At 40.2% G+C, this 17,070-nt stretch overlaps 1 protein-coding gene across 3 annotated transcripts in view; it reads right to left on the bottom strand.

Annotated features, from left to right (window-relative positions):
* FRY (FRY microtubule binding protein) overlaps window positions 1-5,138 on the bottom strand; it is a 331,529-nt gene extending 326,391 nt beyond the window's left edge. For all 3 annotated transcript variants that reach the window (XM_032880008.1, XM_032880011.1, XM_032880009.1), the window contains exon 1: window positions 4,871-5,138. In XM_032880008.1, the coding sequence (XP_032735899.1) occupies window positions 4,871-5,075 (205 nt within the window). In that variant the 5' untranslated portion in view covers window positions 5,076-5,138. The remainder of the gene's footprint in view (window positions 1-4,870) is intronic.
* Between the last annotated feature and the right edge of the window lie 11,932 nt (window positions 5,139-17,070).

Raw genomic sequence — 17,070 nt, 5'->3', positions numbered from 1 at the left:
AACATGCAGTTTTTTTATAGAACATCTCTAAGGAGCCCGCTCCCTAGAAGGCCCTACCAAAACCACAACTCAGCAGGGTTCCAGGGTGATAGAGCCCTAATAGAGAACACAATACTTGAAGAGGCATGCTTGCTGACTGTCTTCTACTGAATCAAACTGCCCATCCTGTTTCCTTCTGGCCACCGTAAGGGAAGCGGAAAACATCCCTGTGCCAACGTTCTAATGGCTAACTTGTGTTTCCAATAGAAACCTACACTCGGCAAGAAAATGAGAAAAGCAGTTTTCCTTTAGAAATGTCCACAATCTCATTGATTATAAAACTACTATGTTTTTGAATGACTTTTTTTCAGATTGTGAATTTGAAAAAACAACAACAGCATGCGTTTTGAATGAAGTTAAGCTAAAAATGAGAATCAAGATTTGTACCTGCCTTGTGAGTGCTGGCCAGAGTCCCTCTGACCCTAAGCTGTCCCCACTACGCTTGTCCTCTGACTAAGCAACAAGGAAGTATGTGGAACTGCCTGTTTCCTCCAAGCAGATGAGTGCTTGCTTTTCACAGCAGATGATTGTAAAAATCAGTAAGATATTTTAAGAACTAGCTGATTATACAGGCCAGCTTGTTTGCTTAAGAGGGCTGAGGGAACGGCCCATTACACCTGGCACCTGAGCTCCACCGGCTTCCAGGTGCAGACACAGATGCTCATTTCAATCTGACATGCTGATGGGTACAGTCTATGTTAGGACCACTTCTCTCTCTCCCCTTTCTTTCATGGAGCAGAAGCCCACTGCTGTGGAGCCCCTGGAGTTCTTTCAGGAGGAGGGGGAGACCAGGCTGGGGCTTGTGAGAGACATACACTCTCAACACTGCACCTGGGAAGACCCTGGTGAAACTGCAGAACTTCAGCTCGAACTAGCATTCTATTGTTGAGGCTTCTTTAAGGGGGGAAAAATGGTTAGTATTTAATGTTTGTGTGTAAATATGATTTTTAAGTGTATCATTTTCCTTTTAATGATTCAGTGCTCTGAGTCCCTTTGTTCAAGAGACATTTACCGAGCTGTGCAACATGCAAGGCACCAATCCAGGAAAATTCTTTCCTGTCCACCTAGACCAGAAACTGGTATTTTCTGCTATCTCCCCAAGGTCCTGGTGTAGAGCAGAATCCTCACACATGTTTCATTGAGGGAATTACACACTGAGGCAAGGGACACCTGCATTTTTCCCCCACCAGGAGCTCTTAAAATGATGAAAGTCAGTATAAAGATCTTCCCCTGTGACAGTCTCTAGCTGCCAACTAGTGCTTTCCTGGAGCTAGACTCAGGCCCTACAGAATGGATCCAGCTTCATGGCTAAGTAGTTAATTTTAAGCACCAGATGTTGACTGAACACCTACTATGTGCAATTCCCTCTCCTGGACAAGTGGGCCATGCAAGGACGTATAAGATACAGTCCCTATTTTCCAAGAGTTTCTATCCAAACAAAAATTCAACAGTTGCCCCTAAGTGACAAAGTGATCACTGTACCCATTCAGAACCTAAGACAACTGAACAAAATGCCAGTAAATATTCTTTTTTATTTTTTTCTTCACAGCATTATGCAGTACTGAGGCCAAGTGGCAAGCATAAAGGAGAACACAAAGAAGCCAGAGGAAGAAAGGCAGGTAGTTGCAGAGGATAGAAGATTTTAACTGGACTTTGAAGCCCAGGTGGAGAATGAAGCACAGGGTATAATAGGAATGTAAGTGTGTGTGAGTGTGTGTGTGTGCTGGGAGGTAAGGGAGAATGGCATGAAGAGAGTCTGGAAGAAGACAGAGAAAACAAGGTATGCCAAGAGTTAATTCAGAGCAGTGCATTTTGAATCAATTGAATAAATATTTATTGAACACATAGTATGTGCCAGGCATTGTGAGAGGTACTAGGGATACAACGGTGAATGAGACTGATATGGCCCATGGCTCACTGGCTAGTAGGAGATACAGACAGGTAAACAGACAATTACAATACAGTGTGATAAGTGCTGTGCTAGGGAAAAGTCCAGGTGTTATGAAGAGGAGAAGGACACAAAGTGGACCCAACCCAGATGGGCAGAAGGAATCCTAGGAGAAGGGATGTCAAGCTGACACCTAAAGCTAATGTGGGAATTAGGTGACACTACACAGGTAAGGTATTCTAGAAGAGGAAACACGATGGGCCACGGGGGTTGGAAGTTGACTGAGTTGGTTGAGATGCAAGGGGAAGGATAAGATGCAGGGTGGTAAGCTGTGACCAGACTATGCAGTCTCTTATACTTCACACTAAGGAGTTTGGACTTAATCCTAAGAACGGCGATAACCACTGAAGAATTCTGTTCAAGGGAATGAAACCCCAGACTTGCATCTTCGGTGGATGACACTCTGCAGTGGGAGATGGCCCTTAGAGGAGAAATGGACGAAGAAGAGAAGGGTGTTACGCAGATAGATTCTCTAAAGTCTCTTCCCAACACAGTGCAAGAACTAAACTCATGAACAAACAGATGAGTTGATCACCCAGTCAACCATTAGAGTGCATGACTGAGCACATGAGACATGAGATGGAGGGTATGTACGTCTGTGAACTCATAAGGGTCAGAGTGAACCTAAGTGGCACGCTAACATGTCTTCCAGTCCTGAATCTCATCAGACAAATGACAACAACAGTTGACAATAGAGTGCAGTGTAATTGAGGACATACAGCTTCAACACCGGAGTCGAAATACCCAGGTCTGAGCCCTAGTTTTGCTAGCTGCTAATTCTGAGATACAGCTGAGTTTCTCTGACTCTCAGGTCCCACATACATCACATTGGCTCATTATGTGTAGCTATATAGCAGTAGAAAGTGAGAATAGTCATCACAATCCATGTGCATTTCTGTTTCGGTGACACTTAGGAGCGTTGGTGGGATGTGCAGTCATCCATTGCAAAAGGAAATTAGGACAACCTATGTGACAGTGGAGTCATGGTTTAATCAAAGAGGAATGTAGACATCAAGTAGCCAGTATTGTCCAGACTTTGGCCACGTGATTCTCTCACCTGTCATTTGAAGACCCTGAGTGAAATGTTGGAAGGAAAAGAAGAGCCTATGTCCTGCTATGGTCCCCAAGGAGAGAAAGGGGGGCAGACATAAATAATATACTTAAAGGCCACAGGGTCAGAAAGGTGGCTCAGAGAACACATAGCCACCGAGGGACACAGTCTAGACTAGAACTCAGCTCCCCTCTGCACAGGGCCCTTTTCACAACACCACCCTGTTGTTAATCATGACAGTTCAAGATCTCAGAAAGGATAACCTGTGTGAGGTCCAAGCTAAGAGTCTTCCCACAGTTCTGCAGCTGTAGCTGACAGCCCAGAGTGAGATGACCTTATAGAAAGGGAAGACGAATGGGAATTATGGGGGAAGGAGGTGAGGGGCCCCAGGGTCTGGGTGTTCGGGGAAAGGAGAAGACTTCACGAAGTAAGTGCGGGTGGTGGTAGAGGAAGGCAGGATGCATCATAACATAAACGGACCCAGGTGATGTCAAACCAAAGAGAGCAAAAAGCAGAAGGGGAAGGAAAGGTATGGGAGAATGTTCCCGAAGACATGCTAGCAAACCAACTCAACAGGATTTGCTTCCTCAGGCCACTTCAGGATGACAAGGTTGTCCTGTGCTCCTCGGGGCCTTGGGATCAAAGAGAACAGGCAGAAAGTGGCGTTTTTTTTAGACACATCAGACACCTCTGTGCTTATCCTTACAACATTTTTCACATTGTCCCTTCATTTGCACTACAAGACTCACCCCTCTGGCCCATTCTAGTCTGGGCCTCGCTTTTTTCTGCAGCAGAGTTTGACACCAGAACCGCATCACTGAACCAAGAAGAAATTCATGAAAACAACAGCTTGCTTCAGAAATGTAATTTTCAGCTTGTGGCCTTGAGTCCCCATGCTTCTAAATCATCTCCCAGCTACTTCCTAAAGAAGGATAATGACTCAGCTGTTAGGGGAAGTCAATTCCATTTTTATGAAGTAAAACCTGATTGAATTTTGATTTTGTTTTCTAGCATCACAGAGTTGGTCCTTGCAATTGGGTCTAATCTATCCTCTTTCCAGACTCTCATTAGATCAATCACAACAAAAAAGGCCACTTGTAGTTTCTCCAGGAAATTCCAATGCAAATAGCACTGAAGTGAAATTGACTAAATAATTCAGACTCTCCAGTGATCACTCCCCAGTAATACCTCAGTTAGGGGTCACTGTCATAAGCATCAAATGATCTACACATATGTAATATCCCAGCATGGACACCTGAAGCCGACAGGAGAGTCCCTTCATCCAGACCGAGATCCCTGAGTCTTCCGTGCTGTAATACAGTTCACCATCCACATTGTTTAATTGAGCCCTTTACTACAAATGGTTTTAGGCTCTGATGCAAGACAGGAATTTGAAGCATGCATTTGAGTATTTAATGGTGTTAATTTCTGGTGCACACAAACATCAGCTTCACTCAACAATCCAATAATCTTGCAAAATAAAGAAAATATGCCAGAGAATGAAATGCAGCATGGAATTATTCCAGATTGCAAGCAAAGCAGTTCCTTGATCCCGCTGCAACTGACAAGTAACAAAATAGCCACCTATTTACAGATCCTTAAAGATGTTACAATAAACAAAGAAAAGAAAAGGAAGAAGATGGGTGTGCTTTCAGATCGAGGAGTCATTTTATTTTTTACATTCAAACATATTTATCTGGCGACTTTAAGCTCTCAAATGTCCCAAGTTAATTTTAAATGTAACACAGCTGATCCTAATAAATGAAATACAGTCTCTTTTTTTTTTTTTTTCCTTTTTCCTACTGGCAGGCATAAACTTAAACAATTCCTACCTGGAAATATGGAAGGTCTCTTTTTCGGGCGCCTCAGGTGAATGGGTTCCAAATTTTTCAAGTTTCTTTGAAGTCTCCCTCTAATGTCATTTCCTATGAGCAGTTCAGGTGGCAGGCTGCTCCGTCTCGACGATTTATAATCATTTTGAGACGAATTTAGTTTGTTCTTTGTTCTGGAATATAAATTGCTGTCATCAACTGCCATCGTAGGAGATACATTCAAGACTCTGAACAAAAACCTAAAAAACCCAACTCCAAGCCAGCAGCAGCCACGGCCACCTCAGCCCCAGATTCCGATGTTCTCCTGCTTTACCCCGCACTTGTCTGGGAAGCTTAGCAAGTTGATAGGCGTGGACTCGAACAGGTGTAGAATTACTAAGTAGCCCCTCCTTTCAACAGTTAATAGCACAAGGGAGGAGAGATCCCAAAAAAATCATTAGGTACGGAAGAGCGGGGAATTTGAGCGGACACTGGCACCCGGGTGCGTGCTCCCGCATATGGTCCTACAAAGTGTGAAGGTTCGTGTGGCATTTCTGCCACGGCAAGGCTGGACAGTAAACAAAACTTACTACCTAAGAATAAACACCCACACAAACTGCGAGTCTTATTTTTTTTCTCATTACTTCTCAAACTCTTACTACAGACTTTTTAAAAAAGTTTCGGGGAAACATTTTTACATTCCCTCATACCCTTTTGTTTCAAGTCCCATAGACAGAACAAACATCCGTCTTTATGAAATTCCTTATCTGGCAGGCGGCCAAGTGGAAGTTGGCTGCAAGAAGGAGATGAGAGATGGTCGGTGATGGTCAGGAAGGAACCCGCTGTGGGTGTGTATGGAGCAGAGCAGCAGTGCCGGGAACCCAGCGCTGCTCCCCGACCCGCCCTTCCATCCTGTGCTCTACCTGGCAGATGACTGCTGCCGAAGTTCTGCAGTCTGGCTGCAAAGTCAGAGGTCTAGCAAACACACTGCGACAGGAGAAGTGAGGATGGCCTCCACTCAACAAATAAAAAGGAAACGTTACCCTTGCAGGTCTCTCTGCCTTGCTTTCAGCTATCGCCGTCAGCTGGTTTGGTGGTCCAAGCAAAACCAGCATTTGACCTCTCTTACACGTTTGCTCTCTATCTCTTCCGGATTTTGCATTTTTGCATCCTTTGTTCCCTTCCCCCTTGCTCTCTTTATGTGGAAATGTTCTGCACTCTTTTCTTTAACTGACTGTGCAGAAATCATAACTCTCTGATATAGCCTCTCCAGCCATGCCCCAGGGCTGTGTCCTCTGTGTCCTCCCTCTCTGCTGTTGTCCCTCACTCTTCCCCCACCCCCTCCACACACACTCACACACACTCACACACACTCACACCTCTCTTCTGTTCTGTATGGCTGCAATGGGGGGTCAGAAGATAAAGAAGATAAGATCTGCCTTTTCTCTTCCTAGTGCTAGGAATCAGTAGATACATAATATTATGAAGGATTTCAGTGTTGTCTAGAAATCACTATTTCCTTTGGTTTCCTGGATGTCAAATAGGTTTTACTATTTGTTAAAATTCGGAATTTGGATGTCTTTACCTGGTTAAGCATACACCTCCACGCTAAGAAAAGTTTCCCTCTCTATTCTCCTTATGCCCTTCTGACAACAGGTCTTCAAACCACAACAAATTTTCTGAAGAGAAAAGCATTTTTTTTAAACAATTATGTCCAGATCAGGGGTGCCATTATAACCCAGCAAATATACATATAATTATAATCCACCAATTATATTTACATATTAGATTATTAGGTTATTTTACTAATTCTGAGAAACACCTGCACCACTTCCCTCACAGGACTTAGAACTATTTTGTCAGGTAGAAATGTATCACGAACTCCAACACAATGAGTGGTTTGTACCAAACTATTTTTAAAAGCCCATGAGACTGCTCGACTCTCCCTCCGCTTATCGAAAATACATTTTTTTTTCTAGCAAAGAAGTAAAAACTATTTCTTAAACTCTGAGATCATGATTTAATAACAGAAAACAAATTTCCAAAATCTCAAGACCAACACTGACGTTTCAAATACGCAGCAGGGTGGCGTCCTGGGGCACAATTATTGGATGCTGCCAGAGAGAAGAGAAATACAGCAGGAGACAAGCAGAAGTTTGAGCTATTCAGTGACTGTTTCTGTCCTAATTCATGGTAGCATTGTAAGCCCAAGGAAGACTGCGTGTGAGGTGAATTGGGAGGGTCCAAGAAAGAGTGTTATTGTCACACAGTGTGTAACAGGTACACCCGCATGGTATGCACGTATAATTTTGCCTTTGTCTTTAAGGGGCTGGGTGGAAGCATAGAGTTAAATACCTCTGCAACTGAAATGCATTCTAATAATAGCTGTTGTTTATTGCATGCTTAATACCAGCTAGGTTCCTTGCTTAAGCCTTCCACATGCACTATCTCATTGCTTCTTCCTAACCACCCCGTTCTATAGATGAGCAAACTGAGGCACTGAATCAAATGTCTAGGAATTGGGGAAGGGAAGACTTGAGCATAGATTTTCTCTGGCTCCAAAGCTCCTATTCAGGTCCATGCTTTTCATTTCCAACACTGTACTGCTTTATTAAGTGTATCTGAAATCTGAAAGGATTCTAAAGGTCTTTCTCCATCTTCCTAAAATAATTCTTGGTTTTAAAGCAGATTCCTTTTGCATTGACTATATGATTGAGGACTGGTCCAGCTGCCCTACCGAGGTTTGCTCCCGGTCACTGAGGTGTCGGTAGGTCTGAAAGTTTATGAGATGAAAAGTGAGAAAAAGCAGAATTCAGAGATTTGCTTTAATAATAAAGTACCCATGTTCAGGGTCTTCATACTAAAATACACTTAATTAAAGGATTGTATTTTCCTGAGATTTAAGTTATAAATGGGGAAAAAAAATCCACCCTACTATAGAGGTAGCCTTAATCCTTAAATGATGTAGAAGGGGGCTAGTGGGTTCCTGATATGTTCTAATGAATCCCTTTCCTGCTCTACTCATTCTCCCCTCACAGGGAATATAAACAGATATGATTCTAGCTCCTTCAGTATATTTCCTTAAAGAGAAAAGTGGGAACAGCTTGCATCTGCTATTATTAAAATTTTAGGGCAGTGAAAACAAAGGACAATATTTATTTAAAAGTAGTATTAAATCTGTGAACATGAAAAAAGTAAACTTTCCTTTCAAAATATTTAAATTGGCTGCCAACACGAATGATAATCAACCACAGAAAATGTAGCTTGGTTTGCTCTACATGAGAACATTCAGAGATTATAATGTTTAATCCACACCTCTTCCCGCTTTATAGTAAAAGCCAAAAATGGAATTCTTCTCCCCTCCCCTTCCCCCCTCCCTTCCCCTCCCCACTCTTCTCCTCTCCACTCCTCTCTCTTCTCTCCTCTCCCCTTCTCTCCTCTCCTTCTTTTCTTTCTTTCTTTTTTTTTCAAAGATTTTATTTATTTATTTGACAGAGAGAGAGACCACAGGTAGGCAGAGAGGCAGGCAGAGAGAGAGAGAGAGGGGAGGAAGAGGGCTCCCCGCTGAGCAGAGAGCCTGATTGGGGGCTCGATCCCAGGACCCTGGGATCATGACCTGAGCCGAATCATGACCTGAGCCGAAGGCAGAGGCTTTAACACACTGAGCCACCCGGGCGCCCCATCCTTCTTTTCTTTTTTTAAAGAAAAAGCCAAAAGAATGATGGTATTGGGCTCTGGGCTCAGAGTAATCTCAAAACATACAGCATAATTAAGTAACTTAAAATACATGATGGATATTCTTTATTCCTACCCTTTATAATAACTATTGTTTTGAAGGTCTCCATTCTCTGGGAAAATTCAATATGTTAATCTCTTTTAAATTATTCTAGTTTCTTATCCTTCCAGAAGTTGTGTCTTTTATATTAAATGATGTTACCATCTCGTGAATCTTTTATCCCTTCTGGTAAGGTATTATCTTTCCTGTCTTAAAAATGTTCAAATATTCTGTTGAGGGGCGTTCCCTCCCTTAGCACCCATGATTTTCTTATGAATTCTGGTAGGTTTTAAGTAGCATTACTGAGTTATTTTGCTTTTTTTGTGTGAGGAAGATGCAGGTTTAGAACGGTGCAATCTTACAACTAACCACCCTTCTCATTATCGCCCTCCAAGAAACGATCAATCAGGAAGATTTTAGGCTGGTTAGGATTCACCAAACTAGCTTTCAAATCTCAATCTGTACTAAATAGTCTATAACTATTTCTTATTTTGAACCTCTATTCCATTTTTAAACTGAGAGGACCCATCATCCAGTGGGTTTGACACCAGGAAAAAATAGTCGTGCAGCCCTCAGATCTGATGGATATCCCCAAGTCAAGCAACTCCACTGATGTATCTCTCCAAAAGGTCGCTGGCCACCTCTTTTGCCAACACATCTTTGCTTGGTGTTGGTAACACCTGCAGGGTTATCTAAGGTGAGATTCTGCCTGAGGAAATCTTTTCTCAGTTCTTAAAAAATACGGTGAAGATTTTCAGTATTTAGGTCATTGGTTCTCCCTAACAATGAAAACTAATGACCAGCCCTGCCCTCTTAAAATTCTTTGCTCTCTTGCAGAGCACCTGGGTGGTTCAGTCAGGCAGGTGTCTGACTCTTTTTCTTTTTTTTTAATTTTTATTTATTTTTATTTTTAAAGATTGATTTTATTTATTCATGAGGGGGATGGGGAAAGGAGTTGGGGCAGACAGTAGCAGAGGGAGAAGCAGGCTCCCGCAGAGCTGGGAGCCTGATGCAGGATTCTAGCCCAAGACCCTGGGATCACAGCCTGAACCGAAGGCAGTTAATAGACTGAGCTACCCTGGCCTCCCTGGGTATCTGACTGATTCTGGCTCAGGTCATGATCTCAGGGTTGTGGGATCCAGCCCAGCTTTGGACTCTGCACTAGGCATGGAGCCTACTTGAGAGTCTCTCTCTTCCTCTCCCTTGCCGCCCCCCACCCCCGCCAATTGCTCCCTTGGGTTCCATTGCATTGTCTTATTTTTCCTCCTGTGTCTCAGGTCTTTTCTGCTCAGATTCTTCAGGGACTCCTTAAAGGTCTATTTTCCTCCCTTCTTCTCTCGGTCCTTCTCTTCGGCGAGTCCATGTATCAAGCATCTCTTACGTGTCTGGCACCATGCTAAGTCCAATGTCTGCTCTCAAGAATCTCTCAATCTAGGAAGGAAGCAAAACTCTAACTAACTAGTTATTTCAACAGAGTGAGCACTCTGTGCAGAGGTGAAACAGAAAAGCTACTTAGTCAACTGTTCCCGTTGGTGAGGGGGATGGGAAGGGACAGGTTTTCAGAAGAGGGGTGAGCTCACAAAGCAGGGGAGGGGAAGCTGTACAAAGGCACTAAGATGTGACATAACACCCACTGTCCACAAAATGACAGGTACAGCAGTCCCTTACCCACACCAGTGCATTACATCATACAAAAGCACAGACATTAGAAAAACAAGATCGGGGATTCCTAGACAATAGGAGGCTGAAGGAAAACCCAAAAGATGGTATTAGTATATGGTTTCAAACACCATGAGTAATTAGACACAGGGAAGCCACCTACTTTTAAAAAATCTGTATTAAAAAACTGGTGGTAACTTTTTCAAACAATTTAGTAGTGCTGAACAAAATGTAAAAAAACATTGGAGAAAACCCTGGCTCTGGTAAGTAACCCTTCCCCTGAATCATCTTTATGTATTCTTGATCTGTGATGCAGGGACTTGCTGAAGCAGACTCTTAAACAAGTTTTGAATGTCATGCAGCCTGAACCTTTTTAAATAAGCTCTAGAACCAGTTCATACTGGCTTGAAATCCAGCTTCATTTACACTTGCATTCCTCGTTGTTCAATTTTGCAAGTCTCAGCAAAATGCCAGTGTAACTGCCTGGCCTTTTCCCAGATTAATGTAGGGCTTAAGGGCACATCTTCCTGGGCTTGTCGTGGAGCTCTTTGATGGGAAGGCGCAACATAAACACATGTCCCTTTCTATGCTACTTCCTGACACATCCACATGGTCTGTGAGAGGAAGGACTGATGGTCCTTATTTTTATTCTTCTGTTTAAGGGACCGAAGAGAAATTTGCATTCATAAAAGAATCAAGCTTTTGGACATTTTTGTCCCAGGACCAGGCAGCATGATCTCAGAAGTATGGGTGCTACAACGTAGTTGGGAAATGACTGTTGTAAGTGAGATGGCAGGAGCATTGGTGGCGCTGATCGTTCTCACCTCCAATCGCAACTTTCCTCTCCGGACCATGATGTCTAAGTGCACACCCATCCCAAACTTCTCCATAGTGTTCTAGATTTGTATATTCAACTGCATACCAAACATTTCTTGGTGGGAATTCAGCAGGTACAAAATTGGCCCTTCTAATTCTGCAACTCCTGAGTTTCTGATCTCACTAAAATGGCATCACAATTTACCCAGGGACTCAAGCTATAAACCCTGGAATTACTCTGCCTGAATGATGTCATGTTATCTCTTAAACACCTTTTCATCTGTGTCCTCTTTTGTACCTTTGCTGTCACTACTCAATGGTAGGATTCATTATCTCTTACCTGAGCTATTGCTTCAGAGTCCCAACCGGCTTGGTCACTTCAAGTCATAGTTCCTCTAGCATTCTGTCTTTGGTAAAGCCTCTTGACCCTTTACATTTTGGTAAATTACTTCTGGTTAGCCTATTTTCTGTTAAAAATGCTCTTAAGAATTGGACAGAAAACCTCTGATGGGATGACCTGTCTGGTGAATCATAAGACTGATTCTAACCTCAATACAAACTCCGTGCATCCTGTAAAGCAATATAAGATAACTTGAGATTTTATAGCAGCCCTATTTCCTTACTGTCTGATGGTCTGACCAACCCAAACTCCTGAATTTCAACACATGCCTTGCCGTGAAAGAGGTCTCACCAGTCCTGGACTTGGTCTACTGACTCCCTGAAGTGCATCAGGGGTCTTTTATGTTGCCTCCATGAGATTTCCTTTTGCTGGTTTTGATTCTTAGATCCACCCAGCCTTTGCTTTCTCCCACATGTTTGGGGTTCTGTATCAGATTGGAGGGAGAGCAGAAAGGGTAATATTCAGAAATTTCTTTAAATTTTTATTCAAATAAGACCTCTGACTTAGAAATCTAAATTTGTAAATTTTGGTTTTCAGACAAATCACTGTTCATCAGGACTAAGCTATTTAATGTACTGCCTGATGTCTGATGTTCTGATCTAAAAAAAAAAAAAAAGAAAGAAATTTTTGCTTATTTCACCATTGCCTTGTGTGAATTAACTAAGATTCATATCCTTAGATGAGAAATATCATATACAAAATGGATAATAAATAACAAGTTGAAGAATTACATGTATTCACATAAGTAACATTACTATTCTCACAAATTAAATGGTACAGTTATCACTATAATGAACTTTTATAAAATTCATCTGATTAGAGGGTGGTATTCCTGATGAAGACACTCAGCAAAGTAAGACAGAGGGAGACTTTGTCAACCTAATAGAGGACATATATGAAAAATTTACAGATAACTCATAATCAATGAGGAAAGACTGACTGTCCCCTCTTGATTTAACATTATACTGGAGGTCCTATCTAGTGAAATTGGGTAAGGAAAAGAAATAAAATACATCTAAATGGAGAAGAAAGATGTAAAAATATATTTGCAGATAAATGAGCATCTATGTAAAAAATCAGACAGAATCTACAAAGAAGTTACCAGAACTAATAAGTAAATTCATCAGGTTGCAGGATATAAGATAAATGTATAAAAAGCAATTGTATTTCTAGGTTAGCAATGAAAAAGTGGCAATTAAAATTTAAATAGACAATACCATAAAATATTAAATATTTAGGGGAAAATCTGACAAAGATGTGACAGACAGATACATTTAAAATATATTACTAAGAAAAATTACAAAAAACCTATATAAGTGGAGAGATAAATCATATTCATGGGAAGACTCAATATCATTAAGATACCAATTCTTTCCAAATTAATCTATAAATTCAGTACAGTCACTATCAAAATCTTAGCAGGCTTTTTTTTGGGTAGAAATTGACAAACTGAAAAAAAAAAAGAAACTGACAAATTGATAGCAAGATTCATATGAGAATACAAAGAATCAAGAATAGTCCAAACAACTTTGAAAAAGAAAAAGAGGATTAATATTACCAATTTCAAAACAATATACAGCTACAATAGTCAAGAGAGTGTGACAGGAAGATAGAAATATCAGTGGAACAGAACATGGATTCTAAATGTGGGACCACATATAAATGGACAACTGTTTTCAACTGTATGCAAAGGTAACTCAGGGGAGAAAGGATAGTTTTTTCAACAAAGAGTGATAGAACAATTGGATGTCCATATGCTAAAATAAACTAACTTTGATTTTATCTCACACCACGCACAAAAACTAATTAAAAATGGACCACAGCCCTAAATATATGCTCTAAAACCATAAATTTTCTAGAAGAAAACATAAGAGAAAACCTCTAATCCATAAAAAAAAAATTAATAAATCAGACTTTATCGAAATTAAAATATTCTGCTCTTTGAAAGAGACTGTGGAGAGAATAAAGAGATAAGTCACAGGCCAGGAGAAAATATTTGGAAGACACTTATTTGATAAAGACCCTGTACCTAGAACACATGAGGAAAATTAATAAGAAAACGAATAACAGGGCTCAGTCAGGTAAGCGTCTGACTCTTAATTTAGGCTCAGATCATAATCTCAGGGTCATGAGATGGAGTCCCACATCAGGCTTCCTTTCCTGTTCAGCAGGAATCTGCTTGGGAGTCTCCCTCTCCCTCTCTTTCTGCCCCACCCCTGCTCATGCACTCACTCTCTCTCAAACAAATAATTCTTTTAAAAAGAAAAAATTCTTTAAAAAGAGAATAAACAATTCATTAAAAAATGGGCAAAATATACCAGCAAATACTTCCCCAAATACAGATGGCAAATAAGTACATGAAAGTGAGTTCTGCACCATCATTATTTAAGAAATGTGAATTAAAGAATGCAGTGACATTCCACTGCCAACCTATTAGAACTTCTAAAACTTAAAAAGATTGGCCATATCCAGCATTTGGGAGAATTTGGAAAAACTGAAATTTGAATACACTGATTTGGTGGAATATAAAATGATAAAATCATTTTAGAAAAAAATTTGACAGCTTCTAAAAATCTAAACATTTACATATCCTATAATCTAGCCATTCCACTCCTAGGTGCTTACCCAAAAGAAATAAAGGCATGTGTTCATACAAGGACTTTGTACCCTGATATTCAAAACACAGTAGTTTTACTGATAGTAGCTAAGTACTGTAAACAGATGTCCATCAACAAGTGAATGGATAAATCATGGTATATCTATACAATAAAATGTTATTTGTCAATAAGAAGATCATGGATTCATGTTGCAACATGATGAATCTCAACACAATCATGCCGAGTGAAAGAAGCCAGACCCAAAATCACACATACTGTATGGTTTCGTTTATATGAAATTCTAAAAAATGAAAGCTAGTCTCCAGTGATACAGAGCAGATTTCTGGTTACCTGGTGATAGATGTGGAGGCATGAGCAGGGAGGGATGACCAAGGGGCACAATAAAATATGGGGGGGTGGGTGGATTCACAGGTGTATGTATACATCAAAACAAATCAAAGTGTATCCTTAAAAATGAGCAATTTATATGTTAATTAAAACTCAATAAAACTTACTTTGTAAAAGGCAATGTTATGCCTTCCACCATGCATTGGACAAGGATTCAGAAATGTTCTCGACTTCCGGTAATGAAGTTAAAACCAAAACCAATTGTTCTGATTCCATCATCAGCATGAAGAGTGAGTGGAAGATATATGGGCAACCAAGTGTTATGTGAGTCTTCTTCACTTAAGAATTTTCTCCTCCTGAATTATGTCTTTAGCTTTTAATTTTACACACTGGAAAACTTCTAGAATGCCCGAAAGAATCTCCACGTTGACACCCCCCAGATAACACATTCGCTAGTACAGTGAGTCATCCAGAAAAGGTCACAATAAATGTTGCAGAATAAAGGAGCCAGTAAGTAAGTAAAAGAAAAGAGAAGGCATTTCTTAAGAGGAATTTTCCTCACAAGCTACCAAGAAAACCTGTGAAATCTTTTAGGTCAAAGAACTTCACGTTTAGGATAAACATCAATTATGATAGCCGGCTAGGTGCAGCCTTCCTAGACACCACAGGACTGGACAAAATGAGCCAGTCTGAAGCTTCTTCCTCAGTTTCCAATGCCGCTGCTGTTCTTCAGTCTATCTTATCTGAACCTTCCAGATCTAAGCGGCAGCAAGAAGCCTTCAGTGGCATTGAAGCTGGATCTGAGGGTGCCCTGATGGTTGAGGTGACACCACGCATTTAAAGAAAAGCATTTGAGGCATCCTAGCCATTTCACACATTGAGCTGGCTCCATGGTGTACAAATTCAGGTGTAGTCAAGGGAAAACTGTATAACTCACGGCCATTTAAATGCCAGTTTAGCCTTATATAATTAGCAGTCTTTTAATATCTTAATATCTTGCTTGTTATGTATGCAAGAACAACAACAAAAAAATTTGCCAGAAACTGATATTAAGCCAAAAGTTTGTAAGGATACAGATTTAAATATCACAAGTAAGAAGTCTAACCTAACAGGAAGAAAGCTCTGTACGCCAATATCTTCTCAAATTCATATGGAGCATCTAAAAAACTGGACCACATACTAGTCCATGAAACAAATCTCAAAACACCAATTTGTTTCATGTTGTCATACTAGCTGAGACATTCTGTTATTATTCCTTGATAAAACTGGGAACCAATATAAAAATTAGCAAAAGCCACTTTCTCTTAATCCAGTGCTTATCATAGTAATTTATTCCACATTCCCCAGTCATGTCCTATGCTAAACATTTCTCCTGCACTATTTCGTGTACCCTCACGAGTGTGGGACTACCATCATTTTCATTTTTTAGAGGAGAAAGCATACTAAGAGGGGCCAAGAAACTGCACCAAATGACTAAATAAAGCAAGCCTATTCTTTCTTTATTACCAAAATCTATAAAATATAAATTTTCCCTTTGATTCTTTGTTTCTCAACTACCTCCAAGCTACTTCCATTTTATTCTTGGCTTCTCTCTCTGTTCCTTACCTTTACCCACAAAGCATCTTCTTTACCCTCTCCTCATTTTTGGGCCATTTTCCATGACCAGGAAAAAAACAACTGGATCAAATGAGGAATTCAAAAGGTGTCCTAGTAAGTACTGTCACTCTCAGGTTGGAATAAAGCACCATTTTCTTTCCTCTGCCTAGGAATTAAATTCCAACTCAGTATTCCAAACGCCTCTTTTATACAAAATTTTAGAATGTGCCATGTTTGTTTACTCACTATTGAGTCCTAGCCAGCTTCAAGGAAACTTTATCTAAGCTTGAAACTATCTTCACCAGTAAGGTGGGCCTTAATTTTTCACTTCAATTCTCCCAAGTTCCCCTATCATCTCAGAAAGACCTACTATTCTTCTATAAATAAACAGATAAAAATAATTATCAATTCTAGATTTTAAAATAGTGATTTATTTTATAACATATTCTAGAAGCTAAGAAAGGTCCAAGTACCAGAAACCAAACTCACAGAAGTCAAACCAACATCTTTCTACCCCCTCATAAAATACAACTATACATTTGTTATTAGTTTATAATAAAAAGCTAAGAGACAGTATCTTAAGACAATGCTTGAAGCAGATCTATTTTTGGTTTACTGCACCATATTCATAGTTCTTCCTGGTTTTATTAATTTGATTAACAACTACCATTTAAAGGACCTCAGATATTTTCACTGTAGCCGAATATGAAAAAAAAAAAATCCTATTTCAGATTCTTTTTAGCTTTGTTTTTAAAATTTTATTTTTTTTTTTATTACAAAGGAAGGACAGGCCTCAGTCTTCTGTGACCTATGCAAAATCAACTCCTTTTTTCTGTGCTAAAGAAGGTGGACCAGAGAAAGTAATTTCAAATAATCTGTATTAGGCTCAGGAATCCAATACAAGCCAAATAAATAATCGTAATAATTTATACACACAATGAAAGAAAGGACTTTTTCTCTTCCAGCACACACCAGCCATGGAAGAGGGGCAAGCAACGTCCAAATATAATTTATATTTTTCTACAGATAG

This window comes from Lontra canadensis, unplaced genomic scaffold (genome assembly GCF_010015895.1).
Source record: "Lontra canadensis isolate GAN:19392208 unplaced genomic scaffold, GSC_riverotter_1.0 scaffold67, whole genome shotgun sequence".
NCBI classification, from domain to species: domain Eukaryota; kingdom Metazoa; phylum Chordata; class Mammalia; order Carnivora; family Mustelidae; genus Lontra; species Lontra canadensis.
This window is presented reverse-complemented; position numbering and strand designations above follow the sequence as displayed.